Source organism: Moschus berezovskii, chromosome 14 (genome assembly GCF_049115385.1).
Source record: "Moschus berezovskii isolate FMDL1 chromosome 14, NW_MosBer_1.0, whole genome shotgun sequence".
Taxonomy (NCBI): Eukaryota; Metazoa; Chordata; class Mammalia; order Artiodactyla; family Moschidae; genus Moschus; species Moschus berezovskii.
The window spans coordinates 71,027,159-71,050,448 of NC_142473.1; the positions used below are offsets into that span (position 1 = coordinate 71,027,159).

The 23,290-nt window shown below is 46.3% G+C and overlaps 1 protein-coding gene across 2 annotated transcripts in view; it reads left to right on the forward strand.

The window, feature by feature from the left end:
* The window catches only part of LDLRAD3 (low density lipoprotein receptor class A domain containing 3), a 273,200-nt gene extending 252,248 nt beyond the window's left edge, over nucleotides 1–20,952 (forward strand). The window contains exons 5-6 of one of the 2 annotated variants that reach the window (XM_055423847.2): nucleotides 14,090–14,435; nucleotides 16,127–20,952. In XM_055423847.2, the coding sequence (XP_055279822.2) occupies nucleotides 14,090–14,435; nucleotides 16,127–16,364 (584 nt within the window). In that variant the 3' untranslated portion in view covers nucleotides 16,365–20,952. The remainder of the gene's footprint in view (nucleotides 1–14,089; nucleotides 14,436–16,126) is intronic. The other variant, XM_055423846.2, reaches the window with a different exon arrangement.
* Nucleotides 20,953–23,290: the final 2,338 nt, after the last annotated feature.

Consider the following 23,290-nt stretch of genomic DNA (forward strand, 5'->3'; position numbering starts at 1 on the left):
CGCCATGGGGATGTGGGATGTGGGCAGAGTCCTGCTTGGGATCAGATGTGTCCGAGCTCCCCTATGAGGACTGCCAGCGCTGGGACCAAAGCACGAGGCCCCAGCGTGTGCAAAGCGAATAGCCCTTCCCTCATCACGTTAAGATTTTCTGAAATTCCAGAAGCCATGTATGTGTTCATGGTCAATAACACTCTCCCTGGGGAGCCCCACTTGTAATCTTCTGTTACCAACCCTTTCCCCTAAATTATTCAGCAAGCTCTGTGCACTCAAAGCTCCAAGTGTGCTCACTCAGCGTTTCCCTGGGTAATAAGGTTTAACAGACAGATGTAGCACTGAGGAACTGATTATGCAGGGACCATGATGAACTCAAGCTTCCAGAGAACAGACCCAGGGCAGCCTTGGGCTCTTTGCATGTTTAAACAGGACCAGCTCCTGCCTACTTGGTCTTGTCAGGTGTCAAGATGGCGGGGTGTGGGGCAACCTTCCCAGTGATGGAATCTCATCTAATTCGCAGGAGCTGCCACACAGTCTGGGCTCCTGGTGCTTGGCTGATCTCAGTCAGAGATGGGGGTGCTGGACGGTAACTGGGTGTGGCCTGAGAGATGGGTACCATTGCTGCACAGAGGGGGAGGGGTGCTAGGCGGTTGCTTCTCACCTTCTGCCTCTTAGATTTGCAGCTGCAGCCACAAAGCTTCCTCCAACAACATACCTGAAGGCCAGGGATGCCCCTATGATCTGTGAAAAGATTACTTCCAGAATGTTGGGAATATGCATATTTAGAACGTGATGTATGTTCTGTCCACGGCTTCCCCAGTGGCTCAGCGGTAGAGAATCTGCCTGCAATGCAGGAGCCTCAGGAGACGCCAGTTCAATCCCTGGGTCAGGAAGATCCCCTGGAGGAGGGCATGGCAACCCACTCCAGGATTCTTTCCTAGAGAATCCCATGGACAGAGGAGTCTGGTGGACTACAGTCCATTGGGTCGCAAAGAGTCAGACATGACTGAAGCAACTTAGTATGTGTGTTCTGTCCATCTCCAAAAAGCAACAGGTTGATGAAATAGCCATATTCTCCCAAGAAGCATCACAGTATCAGTTCAGTTAAGTCACTCAGTCGTGTCCAACTTTTTTGCAACCTTATGGACTGCAGCACGCCAGGCCTCCCTGTCCATTGCCAACTCCTGGAGTTTATTCAAATTCATGTCCATTGAGTCAGTGATGCCATCCTACCATCTCGTCCTCTGTCATCCTCTTCTCCTCCTGCCTTCAGTCTTTCCCAGCATCAGGGTCTTTTCAAATGAGTCAGTTCTTCGCATCAGGTGGCCAAAGTATTGGAGCTTCAGCTTCAGCATCAGTCCTTCCAGTGAATATTCAGGACTGATCTCCTTTAGGAGGGACTTTAGGACCACAGTATACAGTTGCCTAATAAAGACTCTGAAAAATCTTATAATGATAGCTATTAGTAATAACTAGGCTTTGTTGAGTATTTCCTGTGTACCAAAGTTCCAAACTCTTTTTTATGTATGTTCTCATTTTATCCATAAAACATCCCCGTGGGGGGAGTTCTGCTGTTATCCTGTTTCACAGAGGAGGCTTTTTCGGCACGGAGAGGTAGATAACTTGCTGTAGGTAGGCGGCAAAGCCAAGGATCGAATCTAGACAGTTTGGTTCCAGAGCTTGCACTCTGAACAGCTACAAAAAGAAGTGTTTTAATTTGTCTAATCCACTTTTTCTCATACCTCTTTGACCAAGGTACCCTTTTTCATATACCTCTTACCATTTTACCAAAGACACTTCAGAATATATTGATCAGAGTCAATGGAGTTGCTGGAGAAAGGACTCTGTTGCAAGAGCAATAAGGTGGGGTGACAACTGGACAGGAGAAGCAGGAAAGGGGAGGGGAGGGCATCGAGCCCTGCCTGGGGCTGTGTGGCAGCTTCTGGCATCAGAGTCCTGGGCGCCAATACTAGTCGTACCATGTGTTTGCTTTGTGACCTTCCGTAAGTTACTCACCCTCTCTGGGCTTCAGTTTCCCCATCTGTAAAGCAGGGTTGTTGTAAGGGTGAAGTGAAATTGTGCTTACGGGATGGAGATGAGCAGTAGGGGGCCTGCCTGCCTCAGCTTCAAGGTCGCCCTCATCAAGGTCACCTTATTCGGTGTTTGACCCTTTCTGCAAATGGGGAGGTTCTGAATTCCCATGTTTCAAAGTCAGTTTACAGAGATCAAAAAGTACTTGCAGGAACTCCGCTGGTGGTCCAGTGGTTAAGAACCCGCCTTCCAATGCAGGGGTCGTGGTTGCAATCCCTGGTCGGGGAACTAAGATCCCTCATGCTGTGGGGCAAGGAAGTCCGAGTGCTGCAATAAGAGAAGGCCATGCACCACAACGAAGAGCCCGTGCATCCAAAAAAAAAAAAAAAGTACTTGCTGAATAGCTGCTGTATTTCCATGGTTGTGTTTGGCCCTGAGTAGGACTCCAACAAGAGAGTCCGGCCTTTGGCCACTGAAACTCCTCTTCACGGTGAAAGACAGGGTGAACATGGAAGACAGTCATACGTGAAGAGCAAGGATTCTGGAGCCAGACTGGCTGGGTTCCTCCCGGTTCCCTCTCTAATCAGCTCTCACATTAGCTAGTTGTTATTATTACTAACAGACTGGAGGATTTGGGCAAGCGACTTAACCTCCCTGTGCCCCCATTTCCACCTCTGTACAGTGGTCGACTTCATAGGATGGTGTATCCAGTTCCCAGGGCTGCCAAAACAAATCGCGACTACCTTGGTGGCTTAAAACAACAGCACAATTATTCTTTCACAATTCTAGAGACCGGAAGTCTGAAATGTGGGTACTGGCAGGGTCAGCTCTCTGTGGAAGTTCTAAGGAGAATCAGGTCTCCCTCCTCTCCTCTGCTTTAGTGTCCTTTGTTTGGGGGCTGCAACCTCTGCCTCCATCTCCACGTGACTGTTCCCTTGTCTGTTTCTGGGCTTTCTCCTTTTCTGTCTCTCGTAAGGACACTCTGAGAGTTCACCCTAATTCATCTCAAAGTCTTTACCTTAATTATTTCTTCAGATATCATTATTTCAAGGAAAGTCACATTCTGAGGTTCCTAGTTGGATGGAGGGACATCGTCCAACTCACTGCAGATGGCTTCAGTTCAGTTCAGTCGCTCAGTCGTGACTCTTTGCGACCCCATGAATCACAGCACACTAGGCCTCCCTGTCCGTCACCAATTCCTGAAGTTCACTCAAACTCATGTCCATTGAGTCAGTGATGCCATCCAGCCATCTCATTCTCTGTCATCCCCTTCTCCTCCTGCCCCCAATCGCTCCCAGCATCAGAGTCTTTTCCAGTGAGTCAACTCTTCGCATGAGGTGGCCAAAGTATTGGAGTTTCAGCTTTAGCATCAGTCCTTCCAATGAACACCCAGGACTGATCTCCTTTAGAATGGACTGGTTGGATCTCCTTGCAGTCCAAGGGACACTCAAGAGTCTTCTCCAACGCCACAGTTCAAAAGCATCAATTCTTCGGTAATCAGCTTTCTTCACAGTCCAACTCTCATATCCATACATGACCACTGGAAAAACCATAGCCTTGACTAGACGGACCTTGGTTTGCAAAGTAATGTCTCTGCTTTTTAATATGCTATCTAGGTTGGTCATAACTTTCCTCCCAAGGAGTAACCATCTTTTAATTTCATGGCTGCAATCAGCATCCGCGGTGATTTTGGAGCCCAAAAAAAAAAAGTCTGACACCATTTCCACGGTTTCCCCATCTATTTCCCATGAAGTGATGGGACCAGATACCATGATCTTAGTTTTCTGAATGTTGAGCTTCAAGCCAACTTGTTCACTCTCCTCTTTCACTTTCATCAATAGGCTTTTTAGTTCCTCTTCACTTTCTGCCATAATGGTGGTGTCATCTGCATATCTGAGGTTATTGATATTTCTCCCGGCAATCTTGAGAATTAGAAAATCAGAATTCATATGTAAACACATAAGATATTGCTGATAGAATGAGGGCTTCAGTGATCATTAAGATGGTGATAACATTATTATTACTCTGTTTCAGAGTTCAGAGTAAACATGGGTGGTGGTTGCTGGTATTATTTGTACTATTTCAGTGGGGGACAGGCCACAAAGCAAATAGCCATGCAACACTCCAATACCCTCCAGGGTTGGTACTGAGAAGCTGAGGCAGGGCAGGCTGCAGAGTCTGAATGTGTGGCTGGGGAGGGTGATGTGAGCCATTCAGAGCCCTGGACCTGAAGAACTTTACAAGAATGCCATAGCTACAGAGCAGGGTCGTGTTCAAATGGATGAGGATATTGCAGAAAGATTAGAGGATAATGAGGCTAAAGCTAGTAAGACCACAGGGAGGTTTCTCTTCCTGTCCTGGACCTGTTGGAGACCAGAAACAGAGGCTGGAGAAGCCCTGCATAGCAGCAGCTGACCATGCTTGGGGGCTCGGTGGGGTCAGAGAAAAGGAGAGTGTTCAGGACCACCCCAGAGACTAGATGGCCTGGGAAACAACCAGCATCCAGTCCATCCTAAGAAGTCGTGGTATCAGTGACCAAAGACTAATGTATTTATCCTTTGCCTGGGGCAGTGAGTATAGAAGGTAGACCAGTAAACCCAGCGCTCCCCTCATGGCTGTTGTAGTCTGGTTGGTCTGCTTGAATATTAGTGAGCATTGTTTACATTAGTGTCCCCCCAGAAAAAAAACAACCAAGATGTACATAAGTCAGGGGCTGATGAAGTAAACTGTGGGGTACCTATGTAGTGGGATTCTACATAGCTCCTTAACAAACGTGGCGGAGGTGAGGACAGATGTCCATAGAAGTTGTACACAAAGATGTACATAGAAGTGTCTGTGTAACCTGAAGAAAAGTACGTGTGTATATACACAAGAAGAGTTTGGGGGGAATCTCTACTTAATGGGTCAGCAACCTAAGGCCAGTGGGCTGAATCTCATCTGCAGCCTGTTTTTGGTTTGGTTGGTTTTATCTTTTTAATCTTCAATTTTATTTGACTCTACAGTTTCTGAAACTGTATCTAGATGATTTTTTAAATAACTTTTGACATATGAAAATTATATATAGTAACATGATTATTCAGGCTTAATAAAGATACTCAGGCATTTTTACACATGAAAGATCTCAAAAAGTATAATCTTTCTGAAGCCAAATTAAAAGAACACTTAGAATGAAATCAGTTGTAAAATGTAATAATTGTTTTCTCTGCCTTAACTGGAAATTTTAAGAACTATTATCTCTTCTCCTAAAGGAATATTAATCTGAAGTTGATAAATTCCTGAAAATTTTTTTTCCTGTTAAAATTTAATACCTGGTCACATACATACATGTAATACGGCCATAATTCTCACAACGCTGCTTCTGCTAAGTCGCTTCAGTCATGTCCGACTCTGTATGAACCCATAGACGGCAGCCCACCAGGCTCCCCCGTCCCTGGGATTCTCCAGGCAAAAACACTGGAGTGGGTTGCCATTTCCTTCTCCAATGCATGAAAGTGAAAAGTGAAAGTAAAGTCACTCAGTCGTGTTCGACTCTTAGCGACCCTATGGACTGCAGGCCACCGGGCTCCTCCGTCCATGGGATTTTCCAGGCAAGAGTACTGGAGTGGGTTGCCATTGCCTTCTCCGAATTCTCACAATAAGAGAATATAAATAATGGCTTGGAGAAATCTATGAAATGATAGTTTCTCAGCGGTTGATCCAGCTGCCTGTCATAAATCAGATTTGGGGCACAAATACACTCACTCACTGATGAACTGTTTGTAATTGCTTTGCACAACAGAGGACTTCCCTCGTAGCTCAGTTGGTAAAGAATCTGCCTGCAATGCAGGAGAGTCAAGTTCGATTCCTGGGTCAGGAAGATCCCCTGGAGAAGGAAATGGGAACCCATTCCAGTATTTTTCCCTGGAGAATCCCAAGAACAGAGAAGCCTGGCAGACTGCAATGGGGGTCACAAGAATTGCACACAACTTAGCGACTAAACCACCACCACTTCAGAGTCAGAGCTGAGTGGTTGTGGCTGAACCTGTACGACACACTGTCTGACTCTTGACGGAAAAGTTTGCCAACCCCAAGTCTACACCGGACCGTGAACTTTTTTTTCTAGTAAGAGAGGGAGGGAGAGGTTGTCTGTCATGAACATTTCTATATTACTTTAAATTTTAATGTATTTTTATAATCAGAAAAATTCAATTTGGAAGAAAAGAAAACACAGGATTCACACTACCCGATTCTGAGACTTGCTATAAAGCTGTAGTTATCAGCACACTTGCTGGCATAAGGATTGGCATGTAACTCAATCAAACAGAATAGATCATTTAGAAATAGACCCAGCCTTGTATGCTCAATTGATTTTCAACAAAGGTGCCAAGGTAATTCAATAAAAAAGGATAGACTTTTCAACAAATGGTCCTGGAACAATAGGATATCCAAAGGGAGGAGAAAAAAGAACATTAAACTTCACCTTGTACCATAAACAAAAATTAACTTGCAATGGATCATAGATGTAAATGTAAGAGCTAAAGCTATAAAATATCTTCTGGGCAAAGATTTCTTGGATAGAGTACAAAATGCACAAAACACAAGAGAAATAATTAATACAATGGACTTCATAAAAAAATTTTGAACACTTATCTTCAAAAAGATCCTGTAAAGTAGGTGAAAAGCCAAGCCACAGTCTGGGAGGAAATATTTGTGAGACACATATCTGGAAAAGAATTTGTCTCCCAGAATGTCTATCGGACTCTTACTACTGAATAAGTAGTCAAATAAGCCAGTTTTGAAATGGGAAAGAGATTTAAATAGATGTTTCACCAGAGAAGATATACAGATGGCAAATCAGCACATGAACAGATGCTCAACATCATTAGTCACTGAGAAATGCAACTTAAAACCTCAGTGAGGTACCACTGCACACCTGTGTGCCTGGCTGAAATGGAGGGCTGGCTATTTAATGTGGTATGAGGTTGCAGAGCAACTAGGGGAAGGCTTCGTGCTACAGCCACCTTGAAGAACAGTGCGATAGTTTCTTATAAAGTTAAGCATACACCTTCCATATGACCCAGCAGCCTACCCCTAGGTATATACTCCCTAAAGAAGAAAATATATGTCATTGTAAAGATCTGCACTCCAGAAACTGGAAGCAACCACTTCCTTCCATTAAGTGCTGCTGCTGCTAAGTCACTTCAGTCGTGTCCGACTCTGTGTGACCCCATGGAAGCCCACCAGGCTCCCCCGTCCCTGGGATTCTCCAGGCAAGAACACTGGAGTGGGTTGCCATTTCCTTCTCCAATGCATGAAAGTAAAAAGTAAAAGTAAAGTCGCTCAGTCGTGTCCGACCCTTAGTGACCCCATGGACTACAGCCTACCAGGCTCCTCCATCCATGGGATTTTCTAGGCAATAGTACTGGAGTGGCTTGCCATTGCCTTCTCTGTCCATTAAGTGGGTGGAGGGATAAACAAGTTGTGAGTATCCACACAAGGAACACTGTATGCAGAGGAACCCGGGTGCATCTCAGAGACATTATGCTGCGTGAGAGAAGCCACACACAATAGGCTACTCACCGAAAGATTCCCTTCCCTGACTTTCTGGAAATGATAAATCTATTTGGGCAGAAAACAGACCAGTGGTTTCCAGTGGCTGCTAACAAGGGGAGGGATGGAAAGTTTTGATATCTTGCTTGTGGTGATGTTTCTGCAACCATTGCATTTAGTTGAGCATGTGTGCTAAGTCGCTTTAGCTGTGTCCAACTGTTTGCAACCCTGTGGACAGTAGACCCCCAGACCCCTCGGTCCTTGGGATTCTCCAGGCAAGAATACTGGAGTGGGTTGCTGTGCCTCCTCCAGGGGATCTTCCTTACAGCTCCTCTAACTGTACATTTTAAAAGGGTAAGTTTTACTGTGTGTCAGTTATACTTCAATAAACTTGGCCTTTAAAAATAATCTAGAGGAAAATTAAAAATAAATTTTTAAAAGAAGCAATGGAGTTTTCAGGATAATGGTGAGACATCCATTTGAACAGGGCAGTGTCCCTTCTAGAACAGGAACTCTGGACTCAGGGATCTTGAGTGAGTGAGTGACAGCGAAATGTGAACCCCAGGAGCCATCACACGACAGGGAGAGAAGGAAGGAAAACCTCTACACACCTCAGCCTAGGCAGAGCCAGAAGAAGAGAGAAGATGCTTAATTTTTGACTGGATAATACAGTATAAATAATAAAGAGTAGAAAAGAGCAAACAATGGAAAGTACTGGGAAAGTTCTCTCCCAGTTGTACTAGTTCCATGTCCTTCTAGAAATATTCAAAACATTCCCTACTGGACTTTTTATTTTCCCCCCACTTAGCACAATATCTTTCAGACTATTTCACATCAGTTTGTATAGAGCTACCATGGTTTCTTAAATAGGTGTGATACTGTCTCAGTTCAGTTCAGTTCAGTTCAGTCGCTCAGTCGTGTCCAGCTCTTTGTGACCCCATGAATCACAGCACACCAGCCCTCCCTGTCCATTACCAACTCCCGGAGTTCACTCAAACTCACCTCCGTTGAGTCGGTGATGCCATCCAGCCATCTCATTCTCTGTCGTCCCCTTCTCCTCCTGCCCCCAATCCCTCCCAGCATCAGAGACTTTTCCAGTGAGTCAACTCTTCGCATGAGGTAGCCAGAGTATTGGAGCTTCAGCTTTAGCATCAGTCCTTCCAGTGAACACCCAGGATTGATCTCCTTTAGAATAGACTGGTTGGATCTCCTTGCAGCCCAAGGGACACTCAAGAGTCTTCTCCAGCACCACAGTTCAAAAGCATCAATTCTTCGGCAATCAGCTTTCTTCACAGTCCAACTCTCATATCCATACATGACCACGGGAAAAACCATAGCCTTGACTAGACAGACCTTGGTTGGCAAAGTAATGTCTCTGCTTTTTAATATGCTATCTAGGTTGGTCATAACTTGCCTCCCAAGGAGTAAGCGTCTTTTAATTTCATGGCTGCAATCAGCATCCGCGGTGATTTTGGAGCCTAAAAAAATAAAGTCTGACACCATTTCCACGGTTTCCCCATCTATTTTCCATGAAGTGATGGGTCCAGATGCCATGATCTTAGTTTTCTGAATGTTGAGCTTCAAGCCAACTTTTTCACTCTCCTCTTTCATTTTCATCAAGAGGCTTTTGAGTTCCTTTTCTCTTTCTGCCATAAGGGTGATGTCATCTGCATATCTGAGGTTATTGATATTTCTCCTGGCAATCTTGATTCCAGCTTGTGCTTCTTCCAGCCCAGCGTTCCTTGTGATACCCTCTGGATGCACCATAATTTATTTAGCCAGTCCACAAATGATGGACATTTAGATCTTTTCTTGATATATCTTTCTAGATATATTTGCTATCGTGAACAGTACTCCCATGAATACTTGTATTAAAGAGTTTTTCTCATTTGCGTGAATATGTCTGTTAGTTAGATTCATAAGAGTGGAAAGGCTGGGTCAAATGATATGTACTTTCTCTATTTAGATATATATTGTTAATGTACATTTGTTATTTTTATCTATATTGTTAACTCCATCACTCCCCTAGTTTGTACCAGTTTACCCTCCTACCAGTCATGCATGAATAATTATATCTGTTTTCCTGGCAAGATGTGTACTCATACTTCCCCTTTGCCTAGTCTGAAAGTAGTGAAAGTGTTAGTCGATCGGTCGTGTCTGACTCTTTGCAACCCCATGGACTGTAGCCCATGAAGCTCCTCTCTCCATGGAATTCTCCAAGCAAGCATACTGGAGTGGGTAGCCACTCCCTTCTCCAGAGGATCTTCCCGACCCAGGGATCAAACCCAGGTCTCCCGCATTGCAGACAGATTCTTTACTGTCTGAGCCACTAGTGAAGCCCAGTCTGAGAGGCGAATAATTGTATGCTAGAGGAAATAGAATTTGAATCTGGAGGAGGGAATGTTTTAGAAGCAAAGGAACTCCAAGTCACAAGTATCCACTGCTTTAGTCCCTCTGTCAGTCTGGATAGCGCCTCTGTATGAATTAGAAAATGGCCCTCCTCCTCCCCAGGACATCTACTGTCTGCTCGAAAACTGTCATGGTAACTACACAAAGCTGTGACTGAGGTGATGAGCCACCCTGGAGCATGGCCGTCTCCACCACACGCAACAGCCAGAGCCCCGGAAGCTTTGAGCACACTGGGGCCCCTGGTGGTAACCAGATTGCCTGGAATTAATGTAGCAGAAGCCACAGATGCAGGACAGGAGTTCAAGCTGTTTGACAGTGGAGTAGGAGGGCATGAGCTTGAGGGAAAGCCAGAACAAATGGAAACTTCATTATCCATGGATTATGCACTTGGAACTCAGGTCCCAGGCAACTCTGATATTAGTAATTTGGCTCGCGCGCTTATTAAGCTCTTAAGAAAAGTGAGTCTAGTTAATGAATTAATGCAAGATGACATTTTACATACAGAGCAGAAACCAGGCACCCCTGAGTTATGTAACATCATAATTTCTTGAGCAAATGTGGTCACCGCTTCTCGCCAGCAAGCATTTTACATTCCATTCATTAAGAGCTCCCTCCTGGAGTCTTCAAACCTCAAGCAGTTACATGCAAGTCAGTGTTTTAAGATCTCTGGAACCATTTGTTTTCCACGTGAAAATCCATCGACTTTTAGGAAGTACATCTCAGGGACTTCACTGACGGTCTAGTGATTAAGAATCTACCTGCCAATGTAAAGGACACAAGTTGGATCCCTGGTCCAGGAGCTAGGATCCCACAAGCCTCGGGGCAACTAAGCCCATGTGCAGCAACTACTGAGTCTGCATACCTAGAGCCCATGCTCTGCAACAAGAAAGGCTACCGCAGTGAGAAAACCACACACCACAGCTATATAGTAGATTCGGCTCCTCACAGAGAAAGCCCACGCACAGCAGCAAAGACCCAGTGCAATCAAAAGTAAAGAAGGAGGTACATCTCCCTGGACGGGAACTCAATCAGAGCTCTCCCCAACACCACCCCTCCACCAACAGGGGCTTTCCCAGCCATTCTCTCTGGTCTAGTGGAGCTGGTGAGGATAACGAAAGAACGGGAACACTAAGAATTCACATGACCAGTTTGGAGTGATGAAAAAGTCTCGAGATGGATCATACTGGTGGTTGCACAGCAGTGTGAATGTAGCTTCATGTCGCTGAACTGCTCACCTGAAATCGGTTAGAATGGTAAATTTTATGTTTCATATATTTTTACAACAGTAGAAAAAGAGGAAAGAGACTCCTCATGCACTGTTGAAGGCAATGCGAATTGGTGCAGTCACTATGGAAAACAGTATAGAGGGTCCTCAAAAATGTAAAAACGGAAATACAGGGTGATCCAGCAACTCAACTTCTGAGTATTTATTCAAGGAATATGAAAGCACTAATTTGAGAAGATACGTGCACCCCTGTGTTCATTGCAGCATTATTTACAGTAGTCAAGATTTGGAAACAACCTGAGTGTCCATCAACAGATGAATGAACAGATAGAAGAGATGTATATACACGCACGTGGATTATTATGCAGCCATAAAAAATGAAATCTTGCCACGGTACCTGGAGAGTATTGTGCTAAGTGAGATGTCAGATGGAGAAAGACAAACACTGTATGATTTCAGGCATATGTGGAATATAAAATACAAACAAAATAAGGGAACAGACCAAATCAAACAAAATACGGAGGTGCAGGGAAGAGAGTGGTGGTTACCAGAGGGGCGGGGGCGGGGGGAGGGTGAAATGAGTAAAAGGTTCAACTGTATGGTGGTGACGAGTGGAGGTGGTTTAGTTGCTAAGTCATGTGTGATTTTGCGACCCCACGGACTGTAGCCCACCAGGCTCCTCTGTCCATGGGGCTCTCCAGGCAAGAATACTGGAATGGGTTGCCATTCCCTTCCCCAGGGGATCTTCCCAACTCAGGGATTGAACTCACATCCCCTGCATCTCAAGCAGATTCTTTACCGCTGAGCCACCAGGGAAGCCCATGGGGATGAGTGGGAAGTTTTGGAGGTGAGCACACTCTAATGTATACGGAAGGTGAAATACAGCATGTACGCGTGTGCGATCTAGTGATGAGGGTGTGGGAAAGCCTAGCCCAGGGCTGGACCTGCCAGTGCCCGCTGCTACTTCCACTTCATAGTGCACACTGGCCGCTGAGGACCCACTCAGACCTCCTCGCGGCTTCAGAGGGTGACCGGGCGCAGGGTGTGGTCTCAGACTTGCTCACTAAGGCTGCGTTTAGATGATTCTTGCAGCTGGGCCACAGCTGGGGGCAGTTGTGGATCTTCCGGCTTTCCACGAGGAAGGACTGCTCTAGTTTCCTGGGCCCGCCTGGACCTGGCCACCCTTGCCAGCTGTGTCCTGCTGGTGGAAAACCCATCCCCTGCATATGTGAAGTGGGGGCTGTTGCTCCAGGTGGAGAGGAGGGGACTGGCATCCTGCAGGGCCGGGGCAGATTTCAGGCTTTCATCCAAAAGCCTCTGAGCAAGTGCCTGCTGGTTGCCTAGTGGGCCTTGTTAGGGGGCTGCGGGCAAAGTGTTAGGGGAGAGCTCTGAAGTCAGACCACTGGGGCTCAAATCAGGCACAGCCCTTCACCTCCTGACCCTGTGACCCTGGTCAGGGGATCCATCTTCTCTGAGCGTCCCCTTCCTTGTCTTAAAAAGAAGGCAGTCACAACAACTACTTCACGGAGTTGCTGTGAGGCACGTGGATGTGATGGAGTGCATGTGTGTGTGCCTGGAACACCCACAGTGCGTCTGGTGTTGTTCTGAGTGTTTGATAATGAGTCACTCATTTCGCACTCTGAACAGCCCAGTGCGGTGGGGACTAATACCATCCCCATTTCACAGATGAGCAGATTACAGCACAGAGAGGTTGACCACTTTCCAAAGGGCACACAGCCAGTCAGTTGAATTGCTAGGGGTTGAATGGCTCCAGAGTCTGTGATTTTAGCCTGTGCAATGCTGGCTCTTCATCTTGAAAGCTTGGCAAAGGGCCAGGCATGAAATAAGTACTTCACCAACATAAGGAACCCCAGACACACTGGCTGGTGTGCCTCAAACATATTATAAACTTCCAGAGAAAAACTGTTTTCTGTCATAGTAATTATCACTCCTGTTCCCTGGATATTATATTCTCCTGGGCTGATTTTTTTAATGACTTTATTGAGGTATAATTTACATTATATATGGCTTTTCAGGTGGCACTAGTGGTAAAGAATCCACGTGCCTATGCAGGAGACATAAGAGATGTGGGTTCCATCCCTGGGTTGAGAAGATCCCCTGGAAAAGGAAATGGCCACCCACTCCAGTATTCTTGCCTGGAGAATCCCATGGACAGAGGAGCCTGGCAGGCTACAGTCCATGGGGTCACAAAGAGTGGGACACAACTGAAGCGACTTAGCGTGCATTACATAATATAAAATTTGCCCATTTTAACTGTACAATTCAATGAGTTTTAGTAAATGTATCAATTTGTGCGGCCATCACCACATCCACTTTTACAGCAGTCCCATTTCCCCAGCAAGATCCCCAACGCCTATCACCAGTGAGTCCCCGTGCCCCAGGCAACCATTAATCAGCTTTTTGTCCCTATGAATTTGCTTTTCCTGAACATTTCATATAAATGGAATCATACAATATGTGGTCTCTTGTGTCTGGCTTACTTCGCTTAGCATAATGTTTTGAGGCCTCATCTGTGTCATAGCATGCATCAGGACTCTTTATGGCCTGATAATATTCCATGGTATGGACAGTCCACGTTTTGTTTCTTTCTCCACTAGTCAGTGGACATTGTGTCTGGCTTATTTCACTTAGCATAATGTTTTGAGGCTCATCCATGTCGTAGCATGTGCCGCTACTCTTTATAGCTGGATAATATTGCATTGTATGGGCAGCCCACATCTTGTCCACCCGTCGGTGGACATTGGGGTGGTTTCCACTTTTCAGCTGCTGCAAATGGTGCTGCTGGAACATTGCACGCCCTTCCTGGGGCTGACTGCAAGGCACGTGAGTGAAGCAACCTGGTAACCTGTCTCCTTTTCTCTCCCCTCTGGGGTTTCCCAGAACCCGGCAGCGGGCAGGTGTTTGTGACCTCGGAGAACCAGCTCGTGTACTACCCCAGCATCACCTACGCCATCATCGGCAGCTCCGTCATCTTCGTGCTGGTGGTGGCCCTTCTGGCGCTGGTCCTGCACCACCAGCGGAAGCGCAACAACCTCATGACGCTGCCGGTGCACCGGCTGCAGCACCCCGTGCTGCTCTCCCGCCTGGTGGTCCTGGACCACCCCCACCGCTGCAACGTCACCTACAACGTCAACAACGGCATCCAGTATGTGGCCAGCCAGGCCGAGCAGAACGCGTCGGAAGTGGGCTCCCCGCCCTCCTACTCAGAGGCCCTGCTGGACCAAAGGTGTGTGCTGGATGGGAGACCCTGGGGCGGCCAGGGAGGGAGGTCGTCCCACTTAGGGGCAGAGTCTGTGTACACACGCCCGGGATCCTGGTCTTGCCAGGAGCCTGCAAGCAGCTGCGAAGGCACCGCAGTGTCTGACTTGTACTGAGTCTGCAAAACAGTTCACAGCTATCATCTCACTTAATCCTCATAGCGACTCACCAAGCGAGGTTATATTTGCCTCAGTTTTGCAGGTGAGAAAACTGAGTTTTTCGGTTACTCATCTGAGGACAAACAGCTAGGATCCTAGCCAGTTCAGATCCCTCCTGCTCCCTGGTAATGCCACATGGATACATGTGCCCAGCTCTGGGGACTCACCTGCCACCACAGAACAGTGCCCATGTTGGAGGTTTGATTTCTAATTGAATGGATGAATGAGTGGGTGAATAAATAAGTTCTTTAACATTGCATGGCATCACCCTTAGGATAAAGGAGATGAAATAGAACATTTTCAGCTTAAAACCCTCATTGCACATGGAGCTGTACAAGAAACCCCAACACACAAAGTCAAATGAAGAATTCTGTAGCTGGAGCAGGTAGTGGACCTCAGTCCCGCATGCTCAGCCTTCCTCTGTCCTTTGGTGACCTCCAGCATATCCAGAGACCCCACTTTGAAGTCCCAGAACCAGAGCTCCCTGATCCCCCTGTTCTCAGCATCCCCTACCCTGCAGGATCCCTCTTCTATAAGCCTGGGACTCACTGGTGAAGCATTTTGCAGGCAGTGTTCCTGGGCTAACTGGGCTCTTCCTTGAGCCCGTCCAGTGACAGCTCTTATATTATTTAATCTTCATTTTTCCTCCTCATAAAAGATAAACAAAGCTCCAGGGCCTGGTGCTTAAGGACATCTTTGCAAATAAGCACTAAGAACACAGAACCTCACTCATCTGGACCATCAGATGTCAAGCAAGGTTAAAATTGCTGCATCTGGAAACAGAACTCCTGGGTTCAAATCCTAGCTCTGCTGCTTACTAGCTCTTTGTGATCCCATGCAAGCTGTCTAATGCCCCTTTGCCTCAGTTTTCGCCCCATTACAATAGGCATACAAGTAATGGCTCCCTCTAGCATTCTCTGAATGCTAAATAAAATAAAATAAAGGATATAAGTTGGGTGGCGCAATGCCTGACTCACAGTAAGCCTTCTGTAAATGAGAGCTGGAAAATAAATGCCTTTGAAGTTATCTCAGTGCATATTATGCCCTTCTACAGATAGGGAGGCTGAGGGTTTGAGAGGAGGTCCTCTCACTTACCCAAGTCCAGAAAACCAGGAAGAGTTGGCTTTCAGTAAGGACCCCCAATTCTGTGGATCGTTAAGGTCTCCATCAAAATCTCAAGCCAGCTGCATCCCTGCTGAACCACCCAGGAGGAGTCGGGGGCTTCTTCAAATTCCCCCTCCCAAAGGTTATGTCTTTTGTCCGGTTAGCACACGTCAGCCAGAGCACGCTGACTTTTGATCCCTTCCCTTCATCTTATTGTTCATCACTGGTTTCCCTAGTATTCTCCTTAGAGGGAAAAATCTTGATCCTGACATCACCATCCACTCAAAAACAGACTAAAATCAGCATTGCCTGCCATGACGAGGCTCCTAATGTGTTCTCTTCTCTCTCCCTTCCCCCCAACCCTGCTCCTCACCCCACCCTGCTCTCTTCATCACAGACCCGCCTGGTACGACCTTCCTCCGCCACCCTACTCTTCAGACACTGAGTCTCTGAACCAAGCCGACCTGCCCCCTTACCGCTCCCGGTCCGGCAGTGCCGACAGCGCCAGCTCCCAGGCAGCCAGCAGCCTCCTGAGCGTGGACGACAGCGGCCACGGCCCGGGGCAGCCTGGCCCGCAGGAGGGCACCGCTGAGCCCAGGGACTCCGCGCCCAGCCAGGGCACCGAAGACGTATAAACTCCAGCTCTTCCAAAGTCTCCATGGGTTCATCTGCTCTGACTTTGACTGTCCTAACAACTTGCGCTTATGGGAGGCTCCTCGGGGTCCCTCAAGGAGTGATTTGGAGTGTTAGCTGTCTCTACATTCACCTCCTTGCCCAGATTTCAGGAATGTTCTTTGGAGGGTGACCTGCCTTGTTCTGGCCTCTCAACTGAGCTGTTGCATGGTGCATCTTTTTTGGGCACTTACTCTTCCCTCGAGGCCAAGGATCACAGCCTCACTCTCCACGTCAGTCTTCTGTTACTGCTGGAATCTTGTTGAGGCGGTGGTGTAAGTTTGCAGGTGGGGGGAGAACGTGGTACTTAGGTGCTGAGAAAGCAGTGTTTGTGTCATATGGGATGTTCAGAAGGGCAGAGGACTGGGACCAAATTCTGTGTGGGCTGTGACCTTAGAGCTCCACCTGGGGATTTGGGTTGGGTGATCCTCCCAGGAGGCTCTCACTGGATGTTGCACTAGGCTGCACGTTGCTCTGCTTTGGTCCGCAGAGGCTGGGGCCAAAGAAAACTGTTGCTGTGAGTAACACCCTTCAGAAGTCAGCGGTGTCATTTTGGTTTTCTGAAGGACTCTGAAACCACCAATTCTGGAGAGATTCTAGATTTGACAATTTGCCCAAGAATCCTCATTTTGAGAGCTTTTTCCAGCATCATATATCATCAGCCTCATCCCAGAATAAGCAGGGAGCCCCCACCACAAGTTTATCCGCGTTCTCAGCTCCTAAAATACAGGCTGCCAAGAACCTGGGTCTGCTTTGGTCCACAGCCCTTTCCCTGGTTTCTGATTGTCACCCTGCCCGCCGTGACCTGCCTTAGCCAAGCGATGAGGACTAAACCTGAGTTGGCCGGAAATCTGATCTGGTCCTTTGGTCCCCGTAAACCACGCCCAGCCTGCCTTGCCCATTCCTGCAGCTTCAACCCTCGCCTCCCCAGTCCCCCCAGACACTCAGAAGTCATTCTACCTGTGCAGTTGGGCTTGAGGACACTGTGGGTTTCTAACTCACACGAAAGCCTAATTCAGTGCCTGCCACGAGAGCTCCCCATTCCTGGGCTGCACTCATCCCCGACTTGTCAAGGCCCAGCCGGATGCCAGCGCCATGATTTAGGATTAGGGTCAGAGCAAGAATCAGACCACTCCAGACATCCCGTAATTTCTTCTCTGACAGACATGGATAACAGACAGTTTGGAGTCAAGATTTGCCTTTCGGACTTTTTTTTTTTTTTAATAATCTCTTAGAAATGCATTTGAAACAGTGTGTTTGTTTTTTCCCTTCTAGTTAAGGGACTATTTATATGTGTATAGGAAAGCTGTCTTTTGTTTGTTTTTCCATTCGCGAGGTCCAAGCAAAGATGCAAAGATCACGCCTTTGTCCCGCTGAGCTCTAATAACCAGTCCCCCCGCCCTCAGACTGCCCGGTGTGCCAGGCGTCTGTGCATTGTTGCACTTTGAGTTTTTATTTATCAAGTTCGTGCAGGATGCAGAACGACCAATGCCTTTCTCCCTCAGTTCAGGCTCGCCTTCCTCTTTCTCCGTGCCCAGCCAGCCACAGCGCCCACCCCCTCAGGAAGTCATGGGTGGAAATGTAGATGTTATTTGTCAGGAAACCACACTGACTAATGGGGGGGGTTACAAAACTGGAACCAGGTGGAGCCACTCGGGGCAGCTGTCATGCAGACCTGCTTCCCACAAACTCAGTAACTTCTTTGATGCTAATTCAAACAGAGCCTGCAGGAGGGGGGACGAAGTGGCATTCAGTGATCCTGTTCTGTGGACGATTTTTTTTTAACCAAATTCAAAGAGTGCTACAGGAAAGCTAGCCACTTGGTGATTTTCAAGTTAAGAAAAGAAACCTAGTTGCTTACGTCTTTTCGTTTTTAAAATAACACGTGTTATTTTCTGAGTAGTCCAGTGAAGAGAGAACTTTAGGTGGCAGCCAGAGTGTGTGAGGAACTCTGGCTGAATATTTCCTCTCGTGTGAGTCAGAGTGGCTTCATTCCTCCCCTTGGCGGGCCCCTGCTTCTTTCTGGTGCTCTGGAAATTGTTTAGAGGAAAGGATTCTAATTTTAATTAATTGTGCAGTGAATTAATTGCACACGCTTTTCAGCTTCCGGGCATCTTAGGAAAGACAAATGGTTTTAGTCGATAAGGAGAGCCTATTAATGTTGTTTTTTAAAATAAACACAAGGACATTTTTATTATAGATTTGATTTTTTTAAATGGTGGGTTTTTTAAAAAGATATAAATAGGACACCAAAGCAGCAGAGTTTTGTTTTTTCCCCTACTTAAGATAGCAAATAAGTGGCCAGCATATTTCTTTAACTCATTCCAACCAGGATATTTTTTTAATACGTGGCATAAATCTGTGCCAACCAGAAAATCATCTCTGCTTCCTTTTCTCAAATAAGATCAGCATTTATTTTAGCATTGAAATCGTTCCACTGTGATCAATCACTTATCACCTGCCCTCAACCCCTTTACTTTGAAATCGACATTTTTGAAAAACACAAGGAAGTGATTAATAAATAGCATGTGACGGTCAAAGTCGATGTAAACTGGAAAGGTTATGTGTGGTTGCTTTTTTGATTAGGTTTTTTTTAAAATTTTTATACCTTCAAATAAATTTGCAGTTTCATTCTTTGCTTTGGCGTAAATGATTCTTAACCCCCTTTATTGCTCAGCGGTCAGCTGCTTCTGTGGTGCCTTCTGCAATGAGTGTATACCCTAATGAAATGAGAATAGGAGAGAATATTGATGGCATGGGTGTTTAAGGATTCCACAACTGGCATGGTTGGCATTCGGAGGTAAAGTCATGGACACCAGTCCATTATGGAGGGACCGGGGATGTCGGTTCAGAAGGTGGACATTAACTCTGCCCAGAGTGACTTCACTGTTTGAGGGAAAGGGGCACGTGGCTGTGATGCTTAACAGATTCTGACCACATACTCAGGACACACACTGACTCTGGCCCAGGTGTGCTGGTGAACAGTTTTGAACCACAAATGGCTCTGAAGGGTCCCCCAGTGATGGGAGCATCTTTGTGCTCTTATAAGTCTCATTTTATGCTACAGGGACAGTTGCACAGGCAGTCAGGATACCCAGGAGGTCACCACCACCACCACTCATGAACAATAGTAACCTTGGCCTTGACCAAAATCAAAATCTGTGTGGGAGTCAAGACACAGGACCTACAAAATCAAGGTGTAGATCATGTGTTGGTGCCCAGAGGTGTTGGAAAGAAGACTCGTAGTATCCCAAGCAGGTACCAGGTCATGTCCTGCCCCAAGTGGTCTAGAGAGACTTTCCAGAACAATGTGTCCCCAAAAGCTTATCAAGATGTGAGCTCCTTCATCTCTTAGAGTATCATTTTTATGGGTACTAAGTTGAGAAAACAGTTGAGAGACACTGATCTAAAGCAGAGATCAGTAAACGTTTTGTGTCAAGAGTCAGATAATACAATAGTTTGGCTTTGCAGCCATAGGGTTTCTGTAGCAACTACAAAAACAGCCATAGACAATACCTAAATTCATAGATGTGCCTGTGTTCCAGTAACTACCAGAATGGGTGGCACGTGGCTTTGTCATTTGCCCACCCCTAACTTAATGGCTCATTCCTACATCATGTTCATGGATCCGAAGCTCATGAAAAGAAAAGAAATAGCACAGTAATCGTTGGTCTCGGATATTGGAACCTTCAAAATGACACCAACCTCCAAAATATTAAAAATGGAAGGATGTAGGAAGAAGGCAGTTCAAGGACCTGTGAAATTCATTTTAATTGACCCTCTTAGCTCTTTTCCAGTGAATAAAGAAATACAGGTTTATGATGAGTAGAGGCTTTCCCAGCGAGGCCCTAAACAGTGAGTTGAATGCCAAGGTCTTGGTTGAAAATCTACTCTCAGTAAGGATTCTCTAAGATAAAGTATCACAGCAGTCTGTCTCTTAGAGAAAAGTTCATGGGGATAAATGAGCTGGGAGGTAGTGTTCATCTTCTCAGTTTAACTTGCTACCCTCAAGCAAGGCAGTAGATTCAAAGAATGAACAGTATAAGGAAGAAGGAGCTTCCGACGGCTGCAGTGGAGGTGTGGTACATGTTCATAGGAGAAGAAATGCATCCAGTGAGAAATTACCCAGACTTCCTTGACATCCTGTAGTTATAACAAGTGAATGGGAATGTTAATAGAATCCTGGGTTGTAAGTGACAGTTGTAAGTAATCCCACTCACACAAGCTGAATTGTGTTAAATTTTAGAAGATGTATTGGCTAAACGTAATCATATTCAAATGTATGAAAATTGGTTTGGGGCAGGGCTGAATTCTTTTGTTCAACAGCTGTCATTAGGGATCTGTTTTGCCCTCTCGGACTTCTGCGTTCTGCTTTATCCATGTCAGGCCATGACTTCTTGGCTTTATAAAATGTGGTGGAAAATAGGGTCCCAGAATATCCAGGTTCACGATCTAAGAAAGAGATTCTCTCTTGGCTTCACTGTTCACCTGAAACTATCACAGTTAACTATTGTTGATAAGCTATACCCCATACAAAATAAAAAGTTCTGAAGAAAAACAAAAGATACTCTCTCTTTGAGAACTAATGGAAACTGCCTTTAATGAACTTCCCAGCACCACAGATCCTGTCTGGAGAGGATGATATCCCCAGCTCAGAGATGAGGAGCTGACACCGCGTTCAAGCCGGGAAATGAGTTTTCGGGGTGTTATAGAAAGAGAAGAAAGGGTTAGTTTCCTTGTAAGTGACAAATACATTGTTTAAATAACTCATCTCTCTAGCTGGAATCAGTTGCCAGAAAGTGATGGAATGTGAGTATCTTGACCTAGATCTAATAGGTGCCTCTTCATGAAAATGATGTTTATCTTTTCCCGGTGTTTCAGCTGGGATCAGTCAGAGCCACTACAAGTGTTACAGGAATAAGGGATTGAAGATGGAGATAAGGAATTATACTGACCCTGGAAAAGCTGGCAGAGCAATGCCTAGAAGGCTGCAGCTGGAGGGTCCCAGACATAATTACCAATGACACCAGCCTAAGCCTGGGACAGATGGAGAACCAGGAGCTTGCAAGGGTGACCAGGAAGGCACTATGATAAGTCCAAGATGGTACTTCAGTGACTTAGCTCATGGAGAGGATTTAAATCACATGGCCACTCACCCCAGTCCGGAGTAATGACTTACTATACTTCTGCCTTCAAGTCTCATGTGAGCTCCTTTCATTGACACACTTGCCCCCTAGAACCACGGGGGAAAGGGGATTCCAGGAAGCTTGATTCCCAGCCTGAGATGAGAGTGAAGACAATAGGCATTCATCCCCCCTGGGAACCATGATCTTGATCCGAGCAGTAGTTTCCAGAACAGATACTCTGTCCTCCCAGTGAGAGGGTTCTTGTTATGTATTGTAGCAAATTGGACTCAATAAATATTGAACATTAATTTCTTTGTATTTAATAAGAGAGGGGAATTTCATTTTTGACCTTTAATTTTTTTTCTAGGAGTATCTAATAATTGGAGTTCACAGTTTTCAAACTAGAATGATTCTATTATTTAGTTTCCGATAAGATGTTTAGACAATTTGTGTTGGGAAATGGAAAAGCATGGTGTTGGAGAGATTTTATTAATGATCTGTGTTGACTTCCTAGTGTCCACTGAGGGCCCCTGGGAGACTCATAAAGGGCCAGGTGTGGGTGATGGGTAAGCAACTTCATGAAGATGGGAGTAAGATGCTCGTCTCCTGCCCTGAGAGAAACCACCAGCACATTGACCACAGGTCTGGCCGTCAAACCAAATGAGTTATTAGGAGCAAAAATGGAGAAGCTTCCCGGCCCCTCTCCAGAATTTCCCTCTCCCTTGCTTCCTGACACCTCCTCACAGGAGCAAATTTACTAGGCAAGAGTCAGACCAAGTGAACGTGATTTTTCAGTAGCTAAGTCACATCCAACTCTTCGCAACCCATGGACTGCAGCACGCCAGGCTCCCCTGTCCTTCACTGTCTCTTGGGATTTGCTCAAATTGGGCCATGTCAACCAGAGAACGGGTGCTCCAGGTGGAAACAGGCATTTCAGAGATTCCAGAAGAAGGAGCTGGCCTTGAGAAAAGGCTGAAAACCCGTTCTGCATCCTCCCCTTTTCCTTCCGTCCTCCCCTGTCTTCTTTGCCTGTCTCCATCCTCCCCGCTCTGTCTCACACTGTGTTCCTTACTCTGCATTCCCTGGTTCATGAGTTTTAGAGGCAGAGCCCTTCCTGCCCCGTGGACAGGCAGGGTGACTGAGTTCCCTTGGAGTTTAATCCTCAGTCCCAACTCTGCCCCGAAAGATCTGAAAATTTAGCGTGGGAAGTCAAATGTACTACAAGACCCTTATTTTGATTTTCAGCTCATAGCTATGTTTTTCTTTAGCATTCTTTCCTGCGGGGTGTCTGAGCATCAACTACTAAAACTGACATCTTGATGTTGTCTTTGGCCCTGGCCTCTAGTCTCAAACAGAGTTCACAAACCAGCAGCCCAAGGGTGGCATTCAACCCAGAGAGAGATTGCATCCCCGCCTGCAGACTCTCATATTACTTGAATCTGTTGCCAATGATTAAAGTTTGGGAGATTTCACATAAATATCTGGATGTCTTGCTTCTTTTTAAGAGCCAGGAGATGGAGCAGCATGGGGCTTCCTGCCCATGTGTCAAACTTGCCCAAACCGAGGAGCAGCTGCCCTGCTCGGATGGAACTTTTATTCCGCAAAGCATCACAGTCACCCCTTCTCCTCGCTGTCTCCAATCCAGCCCACTCAGCTCGCTGGGTTGCTTGCCTGGTGTAAGCAAGGCTGAGGAGCTGGCACCTCACTTCTAATGGTCCCAACAGTTTCTTTCTGGAAGGAGCAAGTACTCAAGATTGACAGTC